General features: G+C 31.7%; 2 protein-coding genes across 6 annotated transcripts; both read left to right on the top strand.

Moving 5' to 3' along the window:
* Nucleotides 1-722: 722 nt before the first annotated feature.
* Nucleotides 723-6,433, top strand: LOC111715657 (uncharacterized; the record flags this gene model as incomplete). Its single annotated transcript, XM_023491011.1, is given in 10 exon segments — nt 723-817; nt 2,452-2,512; nt 2,582-2,633; nt 3,123-3,169; nt 3,613-3,701; nt 3,832-3,900; nt 4,618-4,717; nt 5,625-5,726; nt 6,110-6,210; nt 6,388-6,433. Coding segments are annotated over 10 exon segments (762 nt in total), but the record flags the coding sequence as incomplete, so codon positions are not given.
* A 5,124-nt stretch (nt 6,434-11,557) lies between these two features.
* On the top strand, nt 11,558-19,312 carry LOC111715655 (transcriptional regulatory protein AlgP). 5 transcript variants are annotated; one of them, XM_023491010.1, is made up of 5 exons: nt 11,558-11,654; nt 13,651-13,739; nt 15,235-15,789; nt 16,101-16,253; nt 19,190-19,312. In XM_023491010.1, the coding sequence occupies exons 2-5, from the start codon at nt 13,697-13,699 to the stop codon at nt 19,267-19,269; spliced, it is 831 nt and encodes a 276-aa protein (XP_023346778.1). In that variant the 5' UTR covers nt 11,558-11,654; nt 13,651-13,696; the 3' UTR covers nt 19,270-19,312. The 5 variants fall into 5 exon arrangements, with proteins under 5 accessions (XP_023346778.1, XP_023346774.1, XP_023346777.1 ...); XM_023491006.1 differs by having other exon boundaries at nt 11,561-11,654; nt 16,089-16,253; XM_023491009.1 differs by lacking the exon at nt 11,558-11,654 and adding an exon at nt 11,720-11,818 and having other exon boundaries at nt 16,089-16,253.
* The last annotated feature ends 284 nt before the right edge of the window (nt 19,313-19,596 follow it).

The following is a 19,596-nucleotide window of genomic DNA, read 5'->3' as shown; positions in this document are numbered from 1 at the left end:
GAAATCAACAATATCTGTTCGAAATCAACAATATCTGTTTCCAAATATTTATGATTCCCTGTAACTCTTAATTTGTTTCTTTCGGTGCAGAATCATTACAAGACATCTTTCGGTGCAGAATCATTACAAGACATCTTTCGTTGCAGAATCATTAAAAGACATCTTTCGGTGCAGAATCATTATAAGACATCTTTCGGTGCAGAATCATTAAAAGACATCTTTCGGTGCAGAATCATTACAAGACATCTTTCGTTGCAGAATCATTAAAAGACATCTTTCGGTGCAGAATCATTACAAGACATCTTGCGTTGCAGAATCATTAAAAGACATCTTTCGTTGCAGAATCATTACAAGACATCTTTCGTTGCAGAATAATTAAAAGACATCTTTCGTTGCAGAATCATTAAAAGACATCTTTTGTTGCAGAATCATTAAAAGACATCTTTCCGTTCGTTGCAGAATCATTACAAGATATCTTTCGTTGCAGAATCATTAAAAGACATCTTTCGTTGCAGAATCATTACAAGACATCTTTCGTTGCAGAATCATTAAAAGACATCTTTCGTTGCAGAATCATTACAAGACAACTAAAGTACTTTATTTGTGGCAGAATACTGAATATAGTCTTATAAACGTCATATTTAAATAATTTCAGGTCGTCTTTAGTATCATGTATACTAGTATCGCCTCGGTGCACCCAGAATAATATTTCATGTTTTCAGGAGGCTTTAAAGCATACTGGCAGGTTTAAGAAAACTAAGTGTACAGCGTACAAAACAATTTTACAGTACGTGAAACAAGAAAGAAAGTCGAGCTTGTAAGTAAACCAGAGTCCACAATTAATTAATTTGAGCCGCGTCTCAAATCTGCCGCTTGAATACAATTTTAAATGAAACCAACTAAATTTGAGCCGTGTCTCAAATTTAACCTGCTGTTAAGCAGCAGGCTAAATTCGGCCTCAGGGATCGGATTTAATGAATTTGAAATAGTTCGCTGGGCCACCAACTGTCGGTTCAAATCTAAATTACCGATTCAAAATTAAAAATTCATCAGGATTAGAATCGGTGATTAAGAATTTGAACAGGCGGTAGGTTCAATGCACTAAATTCGGTCCTCGTATATATTATGCTCTACATTCAAAGAGAATAGAATGTATATTAGAGAGGAATTTACTAGAAAAAGTGTAAAACGGCCAATTTGTTGTACTGTTTCCATACTGCAGGTGTACTTCACATATTTGTGCTACAGGGTGTCCCACTATCGTTCAGCTTGACAACTTGTCACTGGATAAGTCATTATGATTTGGATAAGTTTCCGAATATTTTCGAACCCAATAGCATCTCGATAAAAATCCCAAGCCCTCTTCCCTATAAATAGTTAACTAAATTCTAAATATCAATAATTATTTTATCATGCCTAAGATTATTTAGAATCTTAATAGATCTGATCTGAATAGAGTAAGACATATAAATATTCAATTATGCCATTGTCATGGTTATTTACTATTACATGGATCTAACCTCGGATTGATAAGTTTGAAGCCGGTTTTTGAAAACAGTAACTTCCAGAAGGACGTTTTCCTTACTTTCAAACAGCTAAAATATTAAAATTGTTATGGGATAATAAGAAATAAAAGAAATGAAAAAAAGTCAGATAAGTAAAACCATTTTCATACCTTGGCAAAGTGGTCGAGGNTTATGCAGAAAATGCTAGATTTTTCAAGTATTATATGCGTATTTTGGCGTTAAAGATTGCAGATAATCTAATATGATATGGGACGCTCTGTATATAACCTTTTGGACCCTGGAACATCATTTCATTTTATAGAAAATCTAAGATTAATATTAAAAGAAAGCCAAAATATGCCTTTCACTTTTCAAACGATGATTTTCCGTTATATCTATAAATCAAATGATGTTTTTATTCACCTAATTCTTTTTGTAAAGTTTATTTAACAGCTTTAAAAAATTCGAAATTGGATAGTCTAGGGAACATACTGTATTAATGTTCTCTACTGCATATAATTAGTGAACATTTACATGATTTGTACACTTTGAACTCCCTTTCAGGCTGAAAGGGACTGACAAATTTCATACCGAGGGATTGTTTCAATTCCCCTCTAATATATATTCTATTCTCTTTGTCTACATGCTATATATATTGTCAAATTAAAGTTAAATTCACGTAAGATTAAATTTTTATCATTACTAAATTATCTTTTCAAAGGAAAACAAAATAGCTTTGAATTTCTAATATGCAACCAAATAGATTAATTTCATTATACTTAAACGTAAAATAAACTGAGCTACGAGATCAAATATCATATTCTCAAAATTAATTAAGTGCTTCGCTTCAGTTTTAAATCCACTTTATACCCTCATTGTGTTTTTCTGACAACTACTCATCAAATATATGAATAATTTTAAATAACTTTTAATCTATCTTGTTCAGACAAAAACAGGTTGGGCTCGCTAAAGTGGATCATGATGAAGTCCTTCAGCTTTTAGAATGTGTAAATATCATTTAAATATCATTTTTTTCGTAAATTAAAACTAAAGTTTTAAAAACCCTCCTTTTACAGTTCAATGTTGCAAAAACATGGGTCATCACCTCATGGGCTCAGGATACTACAGGTTTCACCATTTTATAATTTAAAATCTAAAATTATGTCAAGTTAAGTTTTTAAATTCAATAATACCAATAATTGCAATAATTGAAAATTTAAACTAAAGGAACTGAGTTTTTGCCACAAAATCAATTTGTATAATCCCAATATCTCTACAAAGTGATGGTGTAAACCTTTGTTATTTCAAACTTGGACTTTTTGATCAGACAGAATTCATAGTTTGAAATATCTAAGGTCTACGACATTGGGTTGTAAAGATGCAAGGATTAGAAAATCAGAATTTTAGGTCAAGACTCAATTCCTTTCTAATACATAAAGGAACTATTATTATATCTTAGCAACCTGAAGCAACATTTGATACGATTAATCCTATCCTATCGATTATCCTAGATCAAATGGCCAAAGTTTGAAATATTAAAGGTCCATCATAGAATCAGGGCGCTACTTGAAAGAAGTGGAGTGTTCAGTTTTTAGATCTTTACTTTTTTGTTTTCAGAAAAACAGAAAATATCCGGCTCAGCCGAAATAGTTTACAAAGTTCAGGTAAAAATGCCCATGGTGTATTTAAAATATTGATGATGATAAAGTTTTAGATTTAAACTAGGCCATCTTCTATTTCAACTTTTAATTGTGGCTCTATCTGTGAGCATCTTCTCTTTGTACAATATAAAACAATAACCAAAAAAGTTTGCAGATTTAATAATTTTCTTTCGCCTTTTTAAAATTTAACAAAAATCTAAAACTTTTGGACACAATTTTTTGTAACTTTATGCATCCGTAACCCGGCCTTGGGGTCATGTGAGGTTCCTACACAATTGGGCCCGATCGGCTCAGCCGTTTTGACGTTTATTGGATACTGACGGACAGACAAACAGACATATCCAGACAAGCAAGATATTAAGATTGATATTTAAGAATAATAGGAATAATAATTCTAAATGAAAGAATAATAATTGATATTGATATTGATTATAATTTTAATACAGGAATCCTTTGTAAAAATGATTGTTCTCTTCCTGAAGCATATTGAGGAAGTAAAAAAGTTAGATTGGGCAGCACAGGCCAGACTTCTTAGGTTGGTTTTATTCATCAACTCATCAACTCATCAACTCATCAACTCATCAACTCATCAACTCATCAACTCATCAACTCATCAACTCATCAACTCATCAACTCATCAACTCATCAATATATATATTTCAAAGGATGAATGTGGCTGGTATTCTGATACTCGTTGTTGCTTCCTTCTACAACAAACAAACAAAAACATTTCGGTAAAATGAATGAATTTTGTGACATTTTCTTTAAATTTGCTAGCCTTTAAATTATTTGCCCGTTTTTTGTTAAAGTATGTAACCGTCTTTGTTTCCATGTTAAATACTTTTTTTTAAATGCAATTTTAAAAATTCAGATTCACGCGAAACTGTATACAACTAACGAAACTATTTTTTAATTAAATTCAAGGTTATAATGCAAGGAAAGTCAATTGCAGTTGCGTATACTCTGCGTACATATTTAAACCAGGTGTCTCTCGGCGAAATTTGTAAACACGATCGAATATATGCAACAGTGTTCACTCTTGTGTTTAAATTACCGCCCAGGGCCAGAGACAGTACACTGCTGTGCAAAAGACACCTTTGAAATAACTTTCATTGCATAATAATCTTGATTAAATTAAACTATTTTTATGTCGTCATTAAAGGGATTGTAGACGGAATCTTAAGTGGCAATTTATTTAAAGACTGGAATATCCGATTCACAACGACACATTTTAAACATTATTGTCATTTATCAATGTAGACAAAGCGTTAAATTTCTCTTAAAGAAAACCACAGTCCATTAAAATAAATCTTATACTAAAACAACTAGGATATCGGTAAGAATCGAACATGCTTCTTTTTGAATGGTTACTTAAAATCATGTCAACTGTCCCTTTAATGTCTAATATTTTATTGATAACTCTCTTTACTACCTAAAATAATTGTTGGTAGGATTCCGACTAATATAAACAAAGAACTTAATTTCCTTGAAATTGATGAAACCTGGATAAAAGAGAAGGCAGGCTCAGAGATAGCCCGAGAAGTGTATCAGGTACAGGGTTACCCAATGAACATGGGCATTAAGAGACGAATTGAATATCATCTTTGATTCCCGATAATTCATAAATGACGTAGAGAACATAAAAAAATGAAAGTCTATTGAGATTTCCTAATTTGGTTTTCCTTCTAATTGTATCTTTAAAATTGACGAAGATATTTATACAGTTTTGTTGATTTTTAGCAAACTGGAAATTAAAAATAAATATGTGCAAAGTTTTTAAAATGGTTCTGATGAGAAATGGCGCACGTGCACCGAGCTATTCTATCAAAAAGTTCCCTTTAGCTGGCAGTAAGGTATCATGAAGCACAGCATTATAAATGGCTCGTGAAATCAGAATTTATCGAGAAATGTTTTAATCTCTTCCTCTGAGACATGTAACTACATGCATTGCCGATTTAAAGATTAATTTTGTTCACTTATCAATGGGGTTTGAGGACTAGGTGTCTAGTGTATTAACTGCCTATGATCTAAACCTTGAATCCTATATCTAGGTGTCTAGTATATTAACTACCTATGATCTAAACCTTGAATCCTATATCTAGGTGTCTAGTATATTAACTAGCTATGATCTAAACCTTGAATCATATATCTAGGTGTCTAGTATATTAATTGCCTATGATCCAAACCTTGAATCCTATATCTAGGTGTCTAGTGTACAGTATATGTTATAAACCTTGAATCCTATATCTAGGTGTCCTATAGTGTATTAACTACCTATGATCTAAACCTTGAATTATATATCTAGGTGTCTAGTGTATTAACTGTCTATGATCTAAACCTTGAATCCTATATATTGGTTTCTAGTATATTAACTACCTATGATCTAAACCTTGAATCCTATATCTAGGTGTCTAGCGTATTGACTACCTATGATCTAAACCTTGAATCCTATATCTAGGTGTCTAGTGTATTAACTGCCTATGATCTAAACCTTGAATCCTATCTGATCATAATCTGCATTGTTCTATTTACAAGAGAGGATGTGCAGATGGAGAAGCAGGTAATAAAACTGAATACCCGACTCAAACTCTCAATTTTACAATCCTTTTATATCTTTGCAACCTGGTATTAAATACCCTTTATAGTTAAATGTTAAAAATATCAAATGTTAAAAATATAAAAGGTTTACGATTTTTTCACCCTATTAGAGACTAGATTAATATGTTAGAGGATAATTTTGAGTTATATCGTAATATTTCTTTTGAATTATTCAACAATTTCCCATATGAAAGGAAGATGATATTTTTTGCTGAGAGTAAATTTCCTTTTTACAAATTAAAAATTGCAACTTTTTAAAACAGAAATGAATGCATAAAATATTTGCTATATGTATAAATTTATTTGAATAATGTCTTGTCTGTTTTATTGTTTCTAATATTTCAGACGAAAGTAGATCTTTGTCGGAACCATTACTGTCGCCTCCTAGTCAAATATCTTTCATCAATTAAAAACGGGAAGAAGATTTTAAATTCTGCAATAAAAAGGTAAACCTTTGCACGCTTTTAGCACCACCAGTTTTAATTTACAAAGCAAGGTGATTCAGGCCTCAAAATATGCATATTTAACAGAAATATTAACATACTAGAGTTGCCCGTGGAATTTATATAAATTCAAATTTTAAAGAAAAAAATTTGATTTTTGAAAAAATTAAATTTTTTTAGCCTATCTTACTCCGGGGTAAATGCTTACACGAGTGTCATCTATTAGGAAAAGAAATCAAAGTATGTCTACATCAGCGTCCATAGTTGGTTTAGGCCTTACTAAAGCCTCCTCAGAGCTCAGGCATTATACTTACACATATGCACTTAGGCGTTATCGTAACAATTGGAAAACAATAGGAAATGTAAATATTCTATTGAGTAAAAAATGGGAATAGATCAAATGCCTAATTGTAAAACAAGGCCAGCTAGTAAAACGACAATATCTTCCACATTATTGATTAGATAAAGGTTTCAAGGGTGCCATTGTGAATCGGACATCTTTGTCATCTTTGCTTGGATGGTCCCTTTCTCCTCTTCTCCCGGGCAGACCACGGCATTTCGTTAGTCCGTTCTTTCCGATTAAGATTTTTTGGGTTTAAAGGGAGTGACCGGCAATGTATGGTAGTTGACATTTTTTAGGATTTATTTGAGACATATAAAACGTTTTAATGATGTATAATTACTAAGTTTGAGCGCAAAGTCGACGTTCAAAATCATCCATCTAGGTGGTTACGGTTTGAGAATCAATTTTTTTTAAATTGTTAAATAACGACGACAAAAAATGTAACAACAATTCTAGAGTAAACTAGTTGTTAAGGAACAGATTGAGAAAACAAAAATTATCTCTTATCATCGAAAATATGTAATTTTATTTATTTATTAGTTTCTGTAATCTCTCATTATTCACAAACATTTTCTGTAGATTTAATGGAATTTTTATCAAAAAGGCGACATTTGAAGAATTGTAGAAATCTACGGACAACCTTGCAAAGAATAAGAAGTTTAGAATAATGATGTAAAAAAAATAATTGATTCTAACATTGATTTATTGACAAAGGAACTGAGTCTTTGCCACAAACTCTGATTTTCTAATCACTATGAATTTTGTTAAATCAAATAATCAGAGTTTGAAATATGAAAGGTTTACAACATCGGGTTCAAAAGATATTGGGGTTTATATATTGGATTTTGTTACAAAGATTCAATTCCTTTCATTGAGAAATATATTCCTAAACATCTAATTAGAATTGTTGATACATTTTTCGTCGTCGATATTCAATGATTTAAAAAAATCGATTCTCAAATTTGCCTAAATTTATCCCCTATTCAAAAATGAAGAAAAAAAGTATTTAAAAGACCGGAAGAAAAGGGCCGCCCAGGTCAGTCCAGACTGCAGGTTCCCTCAATGCCAAATACCAATCAAATTTTATTGTTCTAGTTTGGGGTGATTCTCCCATCCCCTCCCCCCCCCCCCACAAACAGCAGCCAGGATTTAAAGTACCCCATGCAGGAAGAAGGAGAAGAAAATTATGTAATTCTACTGAGTGTCCCAATAAACATGGGAATTCAGTGACGAATTCGATATCGTCTTTTTAAATAATTCTATGATTTAGTATAGTGATACCTACTGAGAAAGCTGTAATCTGTAAGAGTTTCGTCTACTATGTTCACATTTTCTTTGATTATGTTTTTACTGCATAAGGGTGTACTTAGTAAAACAAGAAAATTACAGTATACAAACAGAGTAAACTTGTCCGTCTTCACTGTTCATCTTGCGGAGACATTATAGACACATCTTTACAGTCTTTTACCATTTTCATAAAATAAACTCTAGCAGACATAATAATATTATGGCTTTTGAAATTAGGTAGTACAATGCTAATTCATAACAAAGACGATATTTAATTCGTCACTGAATTCCCATGTTTTTTGGGACACCCTGTAGTTAGAGAGAATATAGGATATTGTTACATCGTCTATTCGCAACATCAGCACCCCTACTGAACTTCTGAACGACTAACTTTCCGACCTACTGCAATATCGGACTTACGCCAGCTGTTTATTTTTGTATAATTTGAGGGTTAGGTTAGGTTAGGACAATTTCTGGGCCGAGCGCCGCGGCTAGGACAGGCCAAAGGGCCAAATTCCGTGGCTAGTATAGGCTAGGGGACCGGGCGCTGCGGCCACTTGGCGTAGGTAAGAAGTGGAGTATATTTGAGTAGGTCAAAAGATACACCATCGAGAGTAAGGTTGAGATTTGTTTTAAAATCTAAAAGCATGCAGTAATAGAGGTAAAGATACATTTGGTCTTGAAAACTAAGTAGATAAAAAAATGTTAGTAAAAGATACAAACCTTCTTCTTATTCTGAACAACTAGTTATGCAAATGTGGTTATAATTAAAAGGTACAAACCTATAAAAATGTCGAGGATTGAAAAATAGCGCAACACAATAGTTTTGGCAAAAACTCCTTTAATCAGGGGTCCATATAATTCACTAAATAGCTGATTTTCTCGATCCCAAAATAATTTTTGCCCCCAACTTTTAAAAAAATGCCCCCAATTGTAAAAAAAACATTTTCAAATTCCACTATCCCAATTAAAAAACATTTTAAAATTCCACTAACATATTTGCCCCCAATTTAAAAAAAATGTCCCCAATTAAATAAAAATGCCCCCAAATTTTTTTTAAACTATCATTAAAAAAAATTTGCCCCCATTTCTTTCAAATTTGTCAATCCCAAATGGGATTGAAAAAGGAATTATATGGACCCTTTAATCTGTAAACCTGACATGTCATCCACTCACTGAACCTAGTTAACACAGTAGATCATAGAGTAATTAACAATAACAGATAGAACACTAGATGTCGTCTTTTCAAGATTTAGGGGTATTTCTTTCTCAATAACCCTGAGGCAAAAGCCCAAAGGAGTTAGTTTGCATATCTTTTATACTCTCTGGTTAGTTTGTATATCTTTTATACTCTCTGGCTAGCTTGTATCCTTTATACTCTCTGGTTAGTTTGTATTCTTTATACTCTCAATGTTAGTTTGTAATCTTTATACTCTCTGGTTAATTTGTATTCTTTATACTCTCTGGTTAATTTGTATCCTTTATACTCTCATGGTTAGTTTGTATTCTGTATACTCTCTGGTTAGTTTTTATTCTTTATACACTCTGGTAAGTTTGTATCCTTTATACTCTCTGGTTAGTTTGTATCCTTTATACGCTCATGGTTAGTTTGTATTCTTTATACTCTGTGGTTAGTTTGTATCCTTTATACTCTCTGGTTAGTTTGTATTCTTTATACTCTCATGGTTAGTTTGTATTCTTTATACTCTCTGGTTAGTTTGTATTCTTTATACTCTCTGGTTAGTTTGTATTCTTTATACTCTCTGGTAAGTTTGTATTCTTTATACTCTCATGGAGTCTCTGGTTAGTTTGCATTCTTTATACTCTCATGGTTAGTTTGTATTCTTTATACTCTCTGGTTAGTTTGTATTCTTTATACTCTCTGGTTAGTTTGTATTCTTTATACTCTCTGGTTAGTTTGTATTCTTTATACTCTCTGGTTAGTTTGTATTCTTTATACTCTCTGGTTAGTTTGTATTCTTTATACTCTCTGGTTAGTTTGTATTCTTTATACTCTCTGGTTAGTTTGTATTCTTTATACTCTCTGGTTAGTTTGTATTCTTTATACTCTCTGGTTAGTTTGTATTCTTTATACTCTCTGGTTAGTTTGTATTCTTTATACTCTCTGGTTAGTTTGTATTCTTTATACTCTCTGGTTAGTTTGTATTCTTTATACTCTCTGGTTAGTTTGTATTCTTTATACTCTCTNGGCGCTTCGCGCCCATCTTCTAAATTAATTGTGAACATGTTCTCTTTGTGTACATCGTAAAACAAAACAAAAATAATTCGCGGATTTTCACAAAAAATTTCGTGGATTTTCAAAATTTTAAAAAATTTAATGAAGATCGAATTTTGATGGAGACAAATATTTAAAATTTCGATCATTCATAAACCTTCCCTGTAGTCATGTGATATCCCACAAAAAATTTGGGCCCAATCGGTCCAGCCGTTTTGACGTTTAGTGGATACAAACAAACAGACAAACAAACAGACACCCAAGCCAAATTTATATAAATAGTTTTAAGATGATAAATATATTTCTAATATCGCAGTTGTCTTTTGGTTGTGTAATATTTGATACAAAAAAAATTACGAAAAACCGCATTGTTCAATGTTTTCTTTAATCCAAACAAAACAGTAATTATAAATACAAAATTTCTGTCAATGTTCTCTGATTGTTAACTAGCAACAAGGAAAGTCGTCTTCGCCATTACCGACTTTGAAAATTTTGACTGTTCAAGATGTTTTAGCATTTGAGGCATATAATTCATACTCCATGAATGTTTATATAGATTAAAGTGTTTTTGACTGTCGTAACCTTATACACAATTAAGCATTTTGACATAGAAATTGATTACTCTTAATTAAAATTGTACACTCTTCGCAATATGATGGTGTAAACCTTACATTGAATTTTTGATCTAGCAGAATTAATAACAAACGTGTATAGTGTAGGGTTGCAGAGATATTGAAAATAGAAAATTGGATTTTGTGGTAAGTGATCAGTTTCTCTTAGGAGTAAACCGTTTTAAGGAAATCTATCTATTTGCCAATTTTGATTGAATATAAAGGCGCACATGGATGGCTAACATGGATAAAATAATATAACAGCTTTTTATATGTAAAAGCAGAAGTGTCATCATTGTAAATTAGTTTTAGCTACAATCTCTAATTTTAAATCTCTATGTTACTGCACAACCCAACATTGTAGACCTTTGATATTTCAAACTATGAATTCCACTAGATCAAATATTATAAGTTTGAAATATCATCAGGCTGCAAAAATATAGGGATTATAAATTTTGAGTTTATGGAAAGAACTCATGTTCCTTTATATTTTTTTTAATGGTCTTTTTGACGTTATGACTTTCAAATTATGTGACATGAGTTGTCCTTGTATAAAAAGCAAATACTTGTTTGACCAATCAGTGATAAACAGCATTATATCTAGCAATAAGAAAAATTCAGTGTAAGTCAATTTTTAACGGTGAAATTGGTAACGTACAGATATATTTTTAAACAGCGTAGATTTGTAAACATTTATTAACATATATTCATATTTTTGTTGTTTAAAAAAAGTTAAAGCTGACATCGATTTTTTTAAAAAAAGTGTTTGCATACACAAAGATTAATTTTTGTTGAAAACATTTAAAAGTAAAATTTTTCTAAATTTGCATTTCTTTGCATTTTAATAATCATAATGAAATAAGGCTCTGCAGTGTGTATGTAATTCATATTGTGAACGTTTAATTGATGTAATTTAATCTTTAATAGTTTTGCTTTCTTTTATGTGAATACTTCTCCACGCAATCTTGAAGTAAGAAAAAATCAATTTTCTTGTCATTCTATATTTTACACATTTCGAGTTTTGTACTAAAAGAAGAAAAAGAAGTATTTTTGTCAGAGCTCTTTGTAATTTGAAAGAATTTTAATTGATCAGTCGTAAATTGAGTGAAAGAGGAGAAGAAGGACTTCAAGGCAGTAAGTAGGTTAACAGCATAGATTCAAGCTAAAAATATTTAAATTTTCACAAGAAAATTTTAAGTGATATCAGTACCAATTATTGTACAAACAGGTTGTGCCCCGAAACATGACAGTTAATGAATAGTTTTGAATGTCGCCTTTAATACATTGTATTAGATATTGAAGACTGTTTGCAGTTTATTTCGTCTAGAACCTTTTTACTCAAATATATTCATTCTACTTTGAAATCAACTTACTGTGATAGGATTATATAACTGACAGACAATATTCTTATTTTTCTCTTTGGTATCCAACAACTTATCAAATTATGGAAGAAGACATTTTAAACTTTTCACTAATTATCATGCATGTTTCGTGAGACACCCTGTGAATAAGACAGTTTAAATCCTAAGGTGCTTCTTAATGTAATAATCTAATAAAATCAGCGAAAATGTTGAATAAATAATTATTTTATTATATTTTGTGCGTGTTCTTAATTTAGTGATTTTCTTACATAATTTTTTAAAGACCTGTCTGAAAACTAGATTATCATTTTTACCAGTATTAGAACATTTGAAAGGTTTTACTTTTATTTTGGCTATAGAGATATTCTGGTTTAAAGTTTATAAATAGTTGCACAAATTAAATTTACATAATTTGCTCAATTTCAAAGCACTAAAACACTTTGATGATGATATAAATGAACAAAGTTCTAACTACCATCTAACATATATTAATTAAATTAGATTGTTTTGGAGGGACACACACCCCACTGCGATCCAAGATGTTCTCACAAAATTGAACAGAATTTTTCAAATTACTCCTTTGAAACTTATTCTGGAAACAAACATGTTGCAGTTTTTAAATAAGTTTTAATGTATATGCATAAGACTACACAAAAGTATAAGTGACTTGGTAAAGTAAAACCAAACCAAAATCTGGTGTGATGCTTTGAAGTCGAGTGTGTCTAAAAATTTGATGACCAACTTTTATATATATGTCTAGATATCACTTAGTGACCAAAATACAGAGTATCTCTGTAATGCCAAAGACTCAATTCTCAATAATTTATTAAGTTCCGAAAAACACTAACCTTAATTCATTAGTTAAACGTTTGAAATTATATTCACGGTTGAAGTTTTTTTTTCAAAGATATAGGGATTAAAAAATTTGACTGAATTTCCATGAAAAAAATTGGATTGGTGTCGAAGTATAAAATTGTTTTTGGTAAAAACAAATTGTTTGGATGAAAGTTGACAGATTTTAGAAATATTAAATTTGAGAAGGATGCAATTTTTTAGATCCATAAAAGCCCTGTTCTTAAATTCTTAATTGATAGTTTGAACATTGAATTTCACTTCAGATTTTACAAAAAGGAAATGATTACTCGCCTCAAAGTATAATTTCCTTATCATTACATCTGCGCAACCATGGAGTATTGGCATTTGATACTTCAAGTATGAAAAAATAATTAATAATCTAACAAATCAATTGAGAACAGCAAAAAAAAATTTTTACTTAAAGGGACTGTACGCGTAATTTCAAGTGACACACCTTGAAGCCTTTATATAATCAGTAATGTGAAAGATATGGTAGTTTTTCTAGGATTAAGAGTGATTATTTGTAATAATTCCCATTTGTTTTTTGCAGTGGAAATGCACAAGTCACTTTTTTAGGGAACCCAAAATTGAACAAAATCAGTTTTAAAAATAATAAACATTTTTACAAAATCATACTTGATTAGACAAAGATTTATGTGCATTGCAATCTTCTCATGGCCAGGGGCACTTGAAATTACGCTTATAGTCCCTTTAAAAATTGGAGATTTCTTAGAAACCTTTTTTTTTCAGATATATATAGAAGCGATTTCGGAGAAATCCTAATTCCTAATACACCATGTTCGCCGTCGGTCTTGCATTTGTACTGTGTACAACATTAGGAAAAAATATGAAATCTATTTAATTTTGACCCTGGTTGGGGGGGGGGGGGCGTAGTAGGCGATGTTTAATATAATTCAATTTTTGGGTGAAATGTTTTCTTTTAAATCATGTCTAACGATTTCCCGTTTCTAGTTTAATCCATTGATTTTTGGAGTTTCATGTAGTTTAATATAAAAATTAGTTCTAAAAGATTGTCATATTGTGCTTTTTATTATGTATCATGAAAATTCAGCTAGATTAAGATTTACCAACTATCTCGTTTGTAACTTGAGAAGTTTAAGACTTAAACTAGTGTTTAATATGTACTGTTAAATATTTTATGTATTAAACTTTGAATTCTCTATAAGTTCATTATTAGCAGCTATTTATTGGCAATATAACAATGCTTTAGAAGCACAAAGTAAAATTTAAATAGATTAAAACCAATGTGATTATTTTATTAAGTAAACTATCGATAACTAGTATAAGAATTTATGCAGTAGCAGTATGCCTTAGAACTCAAGAAAATAATATTGTAACAATCCTGGCTTCAAGCCTTATCAAAGTGATAGGAATGAGTTTTTTTTTAAAAATCTGAAAATGCGGCAAAAATCACTTTTGAGGGTTTTTCTTTTTGAGACATATAGAAGATCGTTTTATTTTGAACGAACAGTATTTTAGAGAACGAACCAAATTTTTTTGAACATTGGTGTCGTTCATAAAAAAACGAACGATGGATTAACTGACGACTTAGATCATTCTGGAATTGAAAAATTTTAGTTTTTTAAACAAATGAAAAAAACGAATGATTTAAAATCGTTCAAACGAACTAGAAAAAACATTTGTTTTTTACTGAACAATCAAATATTCCAAAACGTTTAAAAAACATTTCGGTTTTATGTTACTAAACGAACAATTTTTAGGAACAATATTTTGAAAAAAAAAAAACGATTGTTTTATACTGAACGATCACTCAGTTAAAAAACAAAATAAATACATGGAAAATGAACGATAATTTTTAGGACAACTACTAAATACATTTATTTAACGATTGAAAAAAAAACTATTAAAATGGATCGTTCACAAACAATTAACAAAGGAAATGAAATTAAAACGAATATGCCCATTTTTTATCTGAGCAGCGATTTGCTAAGCTTCGCTAAATTGTGAAAGTTAACGAATATTCCGTTAACGAACAGCAAGCCCCGTTAATTTTAAAATCGTAAAGAGCATATAAAAAAGGTTTATAAATGTTGTTATCTAATTACCCCATCAATTTTTACAAAGAATAATTGTCACGGCTGGCTCTGTTAACAATGTCTAAAATATCTTCGTTAACAACATTATTAAACCAGAACCTTTAATGAACATTAACGGATAGTTCAGTAATTAACCAAGAATAAACCTGAAAAGTTGGTGACAGCTAGCTCTTTGATCTAACAGTTTATTAACAGCCAGTATTTGTTTGTTTTACTATAAACTTGGCTAAATCAGAAATTATATTTGTTTGAGTAGCTAAAGGTCAAGCACCTGTAGTTCCATCAGTCGCAGCAGTACCAGCAGCACCAGCAGCATCAGTGCCAGGAGCATCATTACCAGCACCAGCAGCAGTTGCTCCGGCAGTAGCAGCACCAGCTGCAGTCCCAGCAGTCCCAGCAGCACCAGCAGCTGCAGTACCAGCAGCCCCGGTTGCACCAGCTGTTCCAATCTTACCAGAAGCAGCTGCTAACGTATCTGCTACAAATGTAACTGGTGCCAACATAACAATTGGTGCATCTGCTTTAAACATCTCTGCTGTCAACGTAACAGCTTTGCCCGCAGCTGCAGATAACAGCTCAAATTCTAATGTAACAGCTGTGCCAAGTTCACCTGCGGATAACACAACAACTGCTAATGTCACAGCAGTTACAAGTCTTATTTCAGATCAGTTCAATTCAAGTACTAACCTTACAGCAGTTGCTGAAGCTAATGCTGACAACAGTACAAATACCAACGTAACAGAGGTTTTAACCAATAACAGCACTAGTCCTAATATGACAGATCCTCTAATACCGGCACCAGAAGGTTCAGGTAATCACATTGCAAAGAATTTTAAGGCTTGAACCCTAAAGGAACCTTTGACATAATTCTAACTTACCTATAATTTAAAGAGTTACAGGTATGGTTTTAAAGTACTTTTAAACCAGAATCTAATGTAAGGAAACCACATTTGAAAATTATCTATTTTCATAATAAAAAACAAGGATCATGCCTTTTAATCTTACAGTATGTGTACAAAGTATCGTTAATAATCGATTTAAAACTCTTTTAATGAAGTTTCATTTGGAATTGCGGTCCCAGTCCAGCTTTAACTAATAATATTACTACAGCTGATGCTGCAGTAAACAGCTCTGCTGCCAATATGACGGAACCTGTTGTGGACTCTGCTTCAGCAGACAATACAACTGCAACTCAAAGCACAATAAGTTCTGAACCACCAGCAGCAGAAGGAGCTGCTCCTGCATCTGCTGAAGCACTTGAATCAGCACCAACAGGTAGCCATTTTTATATTTATGATTTCATCTCTTTTGTTTGTTGGAAGGACAAACATCTGAAAAACAAATCTCAACTTCAACACGGCCTGCCTGCACGGGTGCGCACTTCATAACAAAATACCGCGTGTTGATGCAAGACAAACTCCAGGAAATACAAACCGCAGAAAAGACTTAATGTTCAATTATTCCTTTAAATATCAACTCTGAAAGTTCAAACTGCTAAACCCTATTACGATTGGAGTTTTTTAGGTTTTTCATCCATGGTTTAGAAACAAACGGCTGGTGGTGTAATAAACTGAAAAATCATTCAAGGCTTTTGTTTTTCGTAATTGTATACAAACGATTAGGGTTGGGCAAAGTTCCGTTAACAAACAACAACTAATTTTTACGAAGAAAAAGATTAGCCGTTAAAAAAAAAAATCAACGGTTGAAAACGAAACTTGCCAGCAAAATTTTTTTATTTTTTATTTTTTACTGTTAACTAATAGCTTTAAAAGATGGAATGTGCCCAGCTCTGGACTAGTGAAATTGCACTACCGTAGTTTTCAGTGCCTGAGTTGAAAAAAGACAATTATAGTATTTCAAGCAGGTCAGGGAAGGTTGCCGTCCGATAAAATATTCAGATTTTGTTTGTTTTCACTAGGACTGGGCAAAGTTTTCTTAACGAAACGAAGGTTTTCAAAAATTAAAGAATGGCAAAATTTAAATTTTTGATCGTTAACAAAACGGATTAGCAGTTTTTGAAGAAAAATAAATAAGGAACGGACTGTAATGTTTTTGGCTAAAATTGCATGAAACTTGCGAAATAATGCATTTGGATGTTTTTAAATGTCGTCTTCCTCACCCCCCACCCATTTTTTTATTATGGAACTTTTAAACATTTTCTTTTGCAATTTGGTGATGGCTTGTGAGGTAAATCCAGGGGGCGGGCATAACTCTCCTAATTTTGCCTGGCTAGGTGTATACGATACAGTGAAATTTGTCGAAAAATGGTTCCTTATGACTGAGTTGGTATCATAGAGTACAGTGGGTTTAATCCTAAGTACATCTATTTGTACGGTATTGAGTGGACAGTTAATTTTAATATTTTTCAACAATGAGATATTGTAGTGTCAAAATTTGTGTAAACAACGATGTATCATTTTTCATATTTATACATCAAAAATGGGATTTAGAGGGGGGGGGGGTCAAATTGAATCTATGTAGGAAAGTCCCGGGAAAAAAAGTTTCTGAAAAAAAAACAGCTGGAAATAAAAACTTTGGAAAAAAAAGTCCGAATTTTATCAAGTCCTTGGAAAAATTGTCAGTGGAAATAAAAGTCCGGTGTTTTAGATTCCTGGGACTTTTTTTCATAAAATAGTATGGGGGGCTGCCAATAAAGTCTCAGAAAATAAGATACCGAGAAAAAAAGTCCTGAAGAAAATAAATCCGAGGAAAAGAAAAACCTAGAATTGTGAATCATGCATTTTCACTTGTTAGAGGACTTTTTTGTATAAAATCATACTGGAGCCAGAAAAAAAGTCCTAGAAAATAAAGTCTCGAATTGGTAGGACTTTATTTCCGGAGACTTTTTAATAAAAGGACTTTTTTCCACAGGACTTTTACAGTGTGAAATTTTAGGACTTTTTTGCCGGAAACTTTTTTCCAAGCATATTCTGGTTCTCAAGTACCCCAGCAGAGATAGGGTTAAGGAGAAGGATTTTATTTTTTTCTCTATTTGTCATGTCTCATTTTTATACAAAAATCATATGGACTTGTTTTCTTTGCTTGAATATTGTAGTCTTCACTTACAAACAATAACTTTCAAAACTGATCTACGAATTATGATCCCCCCAGGTAGAATTTCTGATCGGGTCATTGTGTACAGTGGCTGTACAACAAGAAGTCTAAAATTCCAGATGCCCCCTCTATTACTAATATCTCGATGGGTAAATCCAATTTGTTAAACCACTAACACCGTTAATACTACAAACAACCGTTAACGCACCGTTAACGATAAACATTTAACAAAATTTTTTTGCTCTTTGCCAAATTTTATAAACAGTTAATGCCGTTATTTGCAAAAAAACGTTAGCGGCAGAATATCTTCCGTTAACGTCATTAATAAAGTTGAGATTATTAACTAATGGTAACTTGAAAGAACTGAAAATACCGTTAACGAAACAAACGTTTCGTTTGTACCTTTAAAATTAATTTTGAACGGTTGGTTATTTTTACTTTTTGGTTTTGACAATATTTACTCGTTTCACATGTTATTACATCCTTTTTTCAAGGGACTTTTGAAATAAACAAAGCATAATTATTAAAACAGTTATTCACTAATTTTTTTAACATTGACCACCAGTTTAACTGTCTTCCATCTAGCCCTGGCCTTGCATTACAATAACATGTTTGCCAATTTTTTTCACAACTGCTAAGCAAAAAAAGTGAAGCGTTTTAAATATGTTAGTGTACATGCAAATTTTAATTTCTTTTAAAAAACCACGAGTGAAGAATGTCAATTTTCAAAAAGAAAACAAGGATATTACATTTACTCTTTTGTAGACTACTTTTTTGACACTTGGATTTTTTAAAACATAGATTAGGCTACAAGGCAGTAAAAATCCGGTCCGATGTAAAAAAAATATAAAATAGCCCACAACTAGTTTGTGACTAATTAGAAAAGCCCTGGAAAATGGATGTAGAAACTTTTAAAGTTAGCGGTATAATTTATTTTCAATAAGATGGCCTTGAAAAACACTGGGCTATGAACATGCCTTGCCACCCTATACCTTTTTCTCTACGCACCCCCACCCCCTCCCGCAGCCATACATAGAGTTAGACCCCCAGCCTCTATAGGGTTAAGCAATAAAAAATTCATTTATAGAATAAAAAATAATAAGCTGAGAACAAATAAATAACATTAAAACGCTATTTTTTAATTTTTTTTATTTTAGGATCATCGGGTTCACTGAAAGCACTGGATTTTGAAGTTTACTGGTGTCTTGCATTATTCATTTTAAACTTAATCATATAAAAAAAACATAATTCAAAATTCTAAATACAAGATCAAAATTTGTTCTTTTTGTAATTAAATCTTATATTGCTTGCCTAGGTGTTTATTTTTATCTTTTTCAATATATTAATGAATAGTTTGTTCGAATAAATATTTACAGAATAGAACTTTAGATGAATTAACAAATCAGTAAAGTTGCGTTGAAGTTTAAGTTGAAGAAAATGGAGAAAATGTTTCTTCCTAAATTACGGCTGATTTGGCAACCAATTACTTATCCCTAAATCTATGCAACCTGAGGACATAAAGCTTTGATATTTCAAATGTGATAACTTGATCAAACAGAATTTA

Source organism: Eurytemora carolleeae, unplaced genomic scaffold (assembly GCF_000591075.1).
Source record: "Eurytemora carolleeae unplaced genomic scaffold, Eaff_2.0 scaffold1822, whole genome shotgun sequence".
NCBI classification, from domain to species: Eukaryota; Metazoa; Arthropoda; class Copepoda; order Calanoida; family Temoridae; genus Eurytemora; species Eurytemora carolleeae.
Note: the sequence above shows the minus strand (reverse complement) of the source record. Positions and strands in the feature narration are given on the sequence as shown.

What these genes read in the sequence shown, in the direction of transcription:
- LOC111715655 (XM_023491006.1), top strand. Translation starts at nt 13,697, where the DNA reads ATGTTCGCCGTCGGTCTTGCATTTGTACTGTGTACAACATTAG. An exon ending in TGTACTGTGTACAACATTAG is followed by an intron (nt 13,740 to 15,234) that starts GAAAAAATATGA and finishes TTGTTTGAGTAG; the next exon opens with CTAAAGGTCAAGCACCTGTA. An exon ending in ACTTGAATCAGCACCAACAG is followed by an intron (nt 16,254 to 19,189) that starts GTAGCCATTTTT and finishes TTTTTATTTTAG; the next exon opens with GATCATCGGGTTCACTGAAA.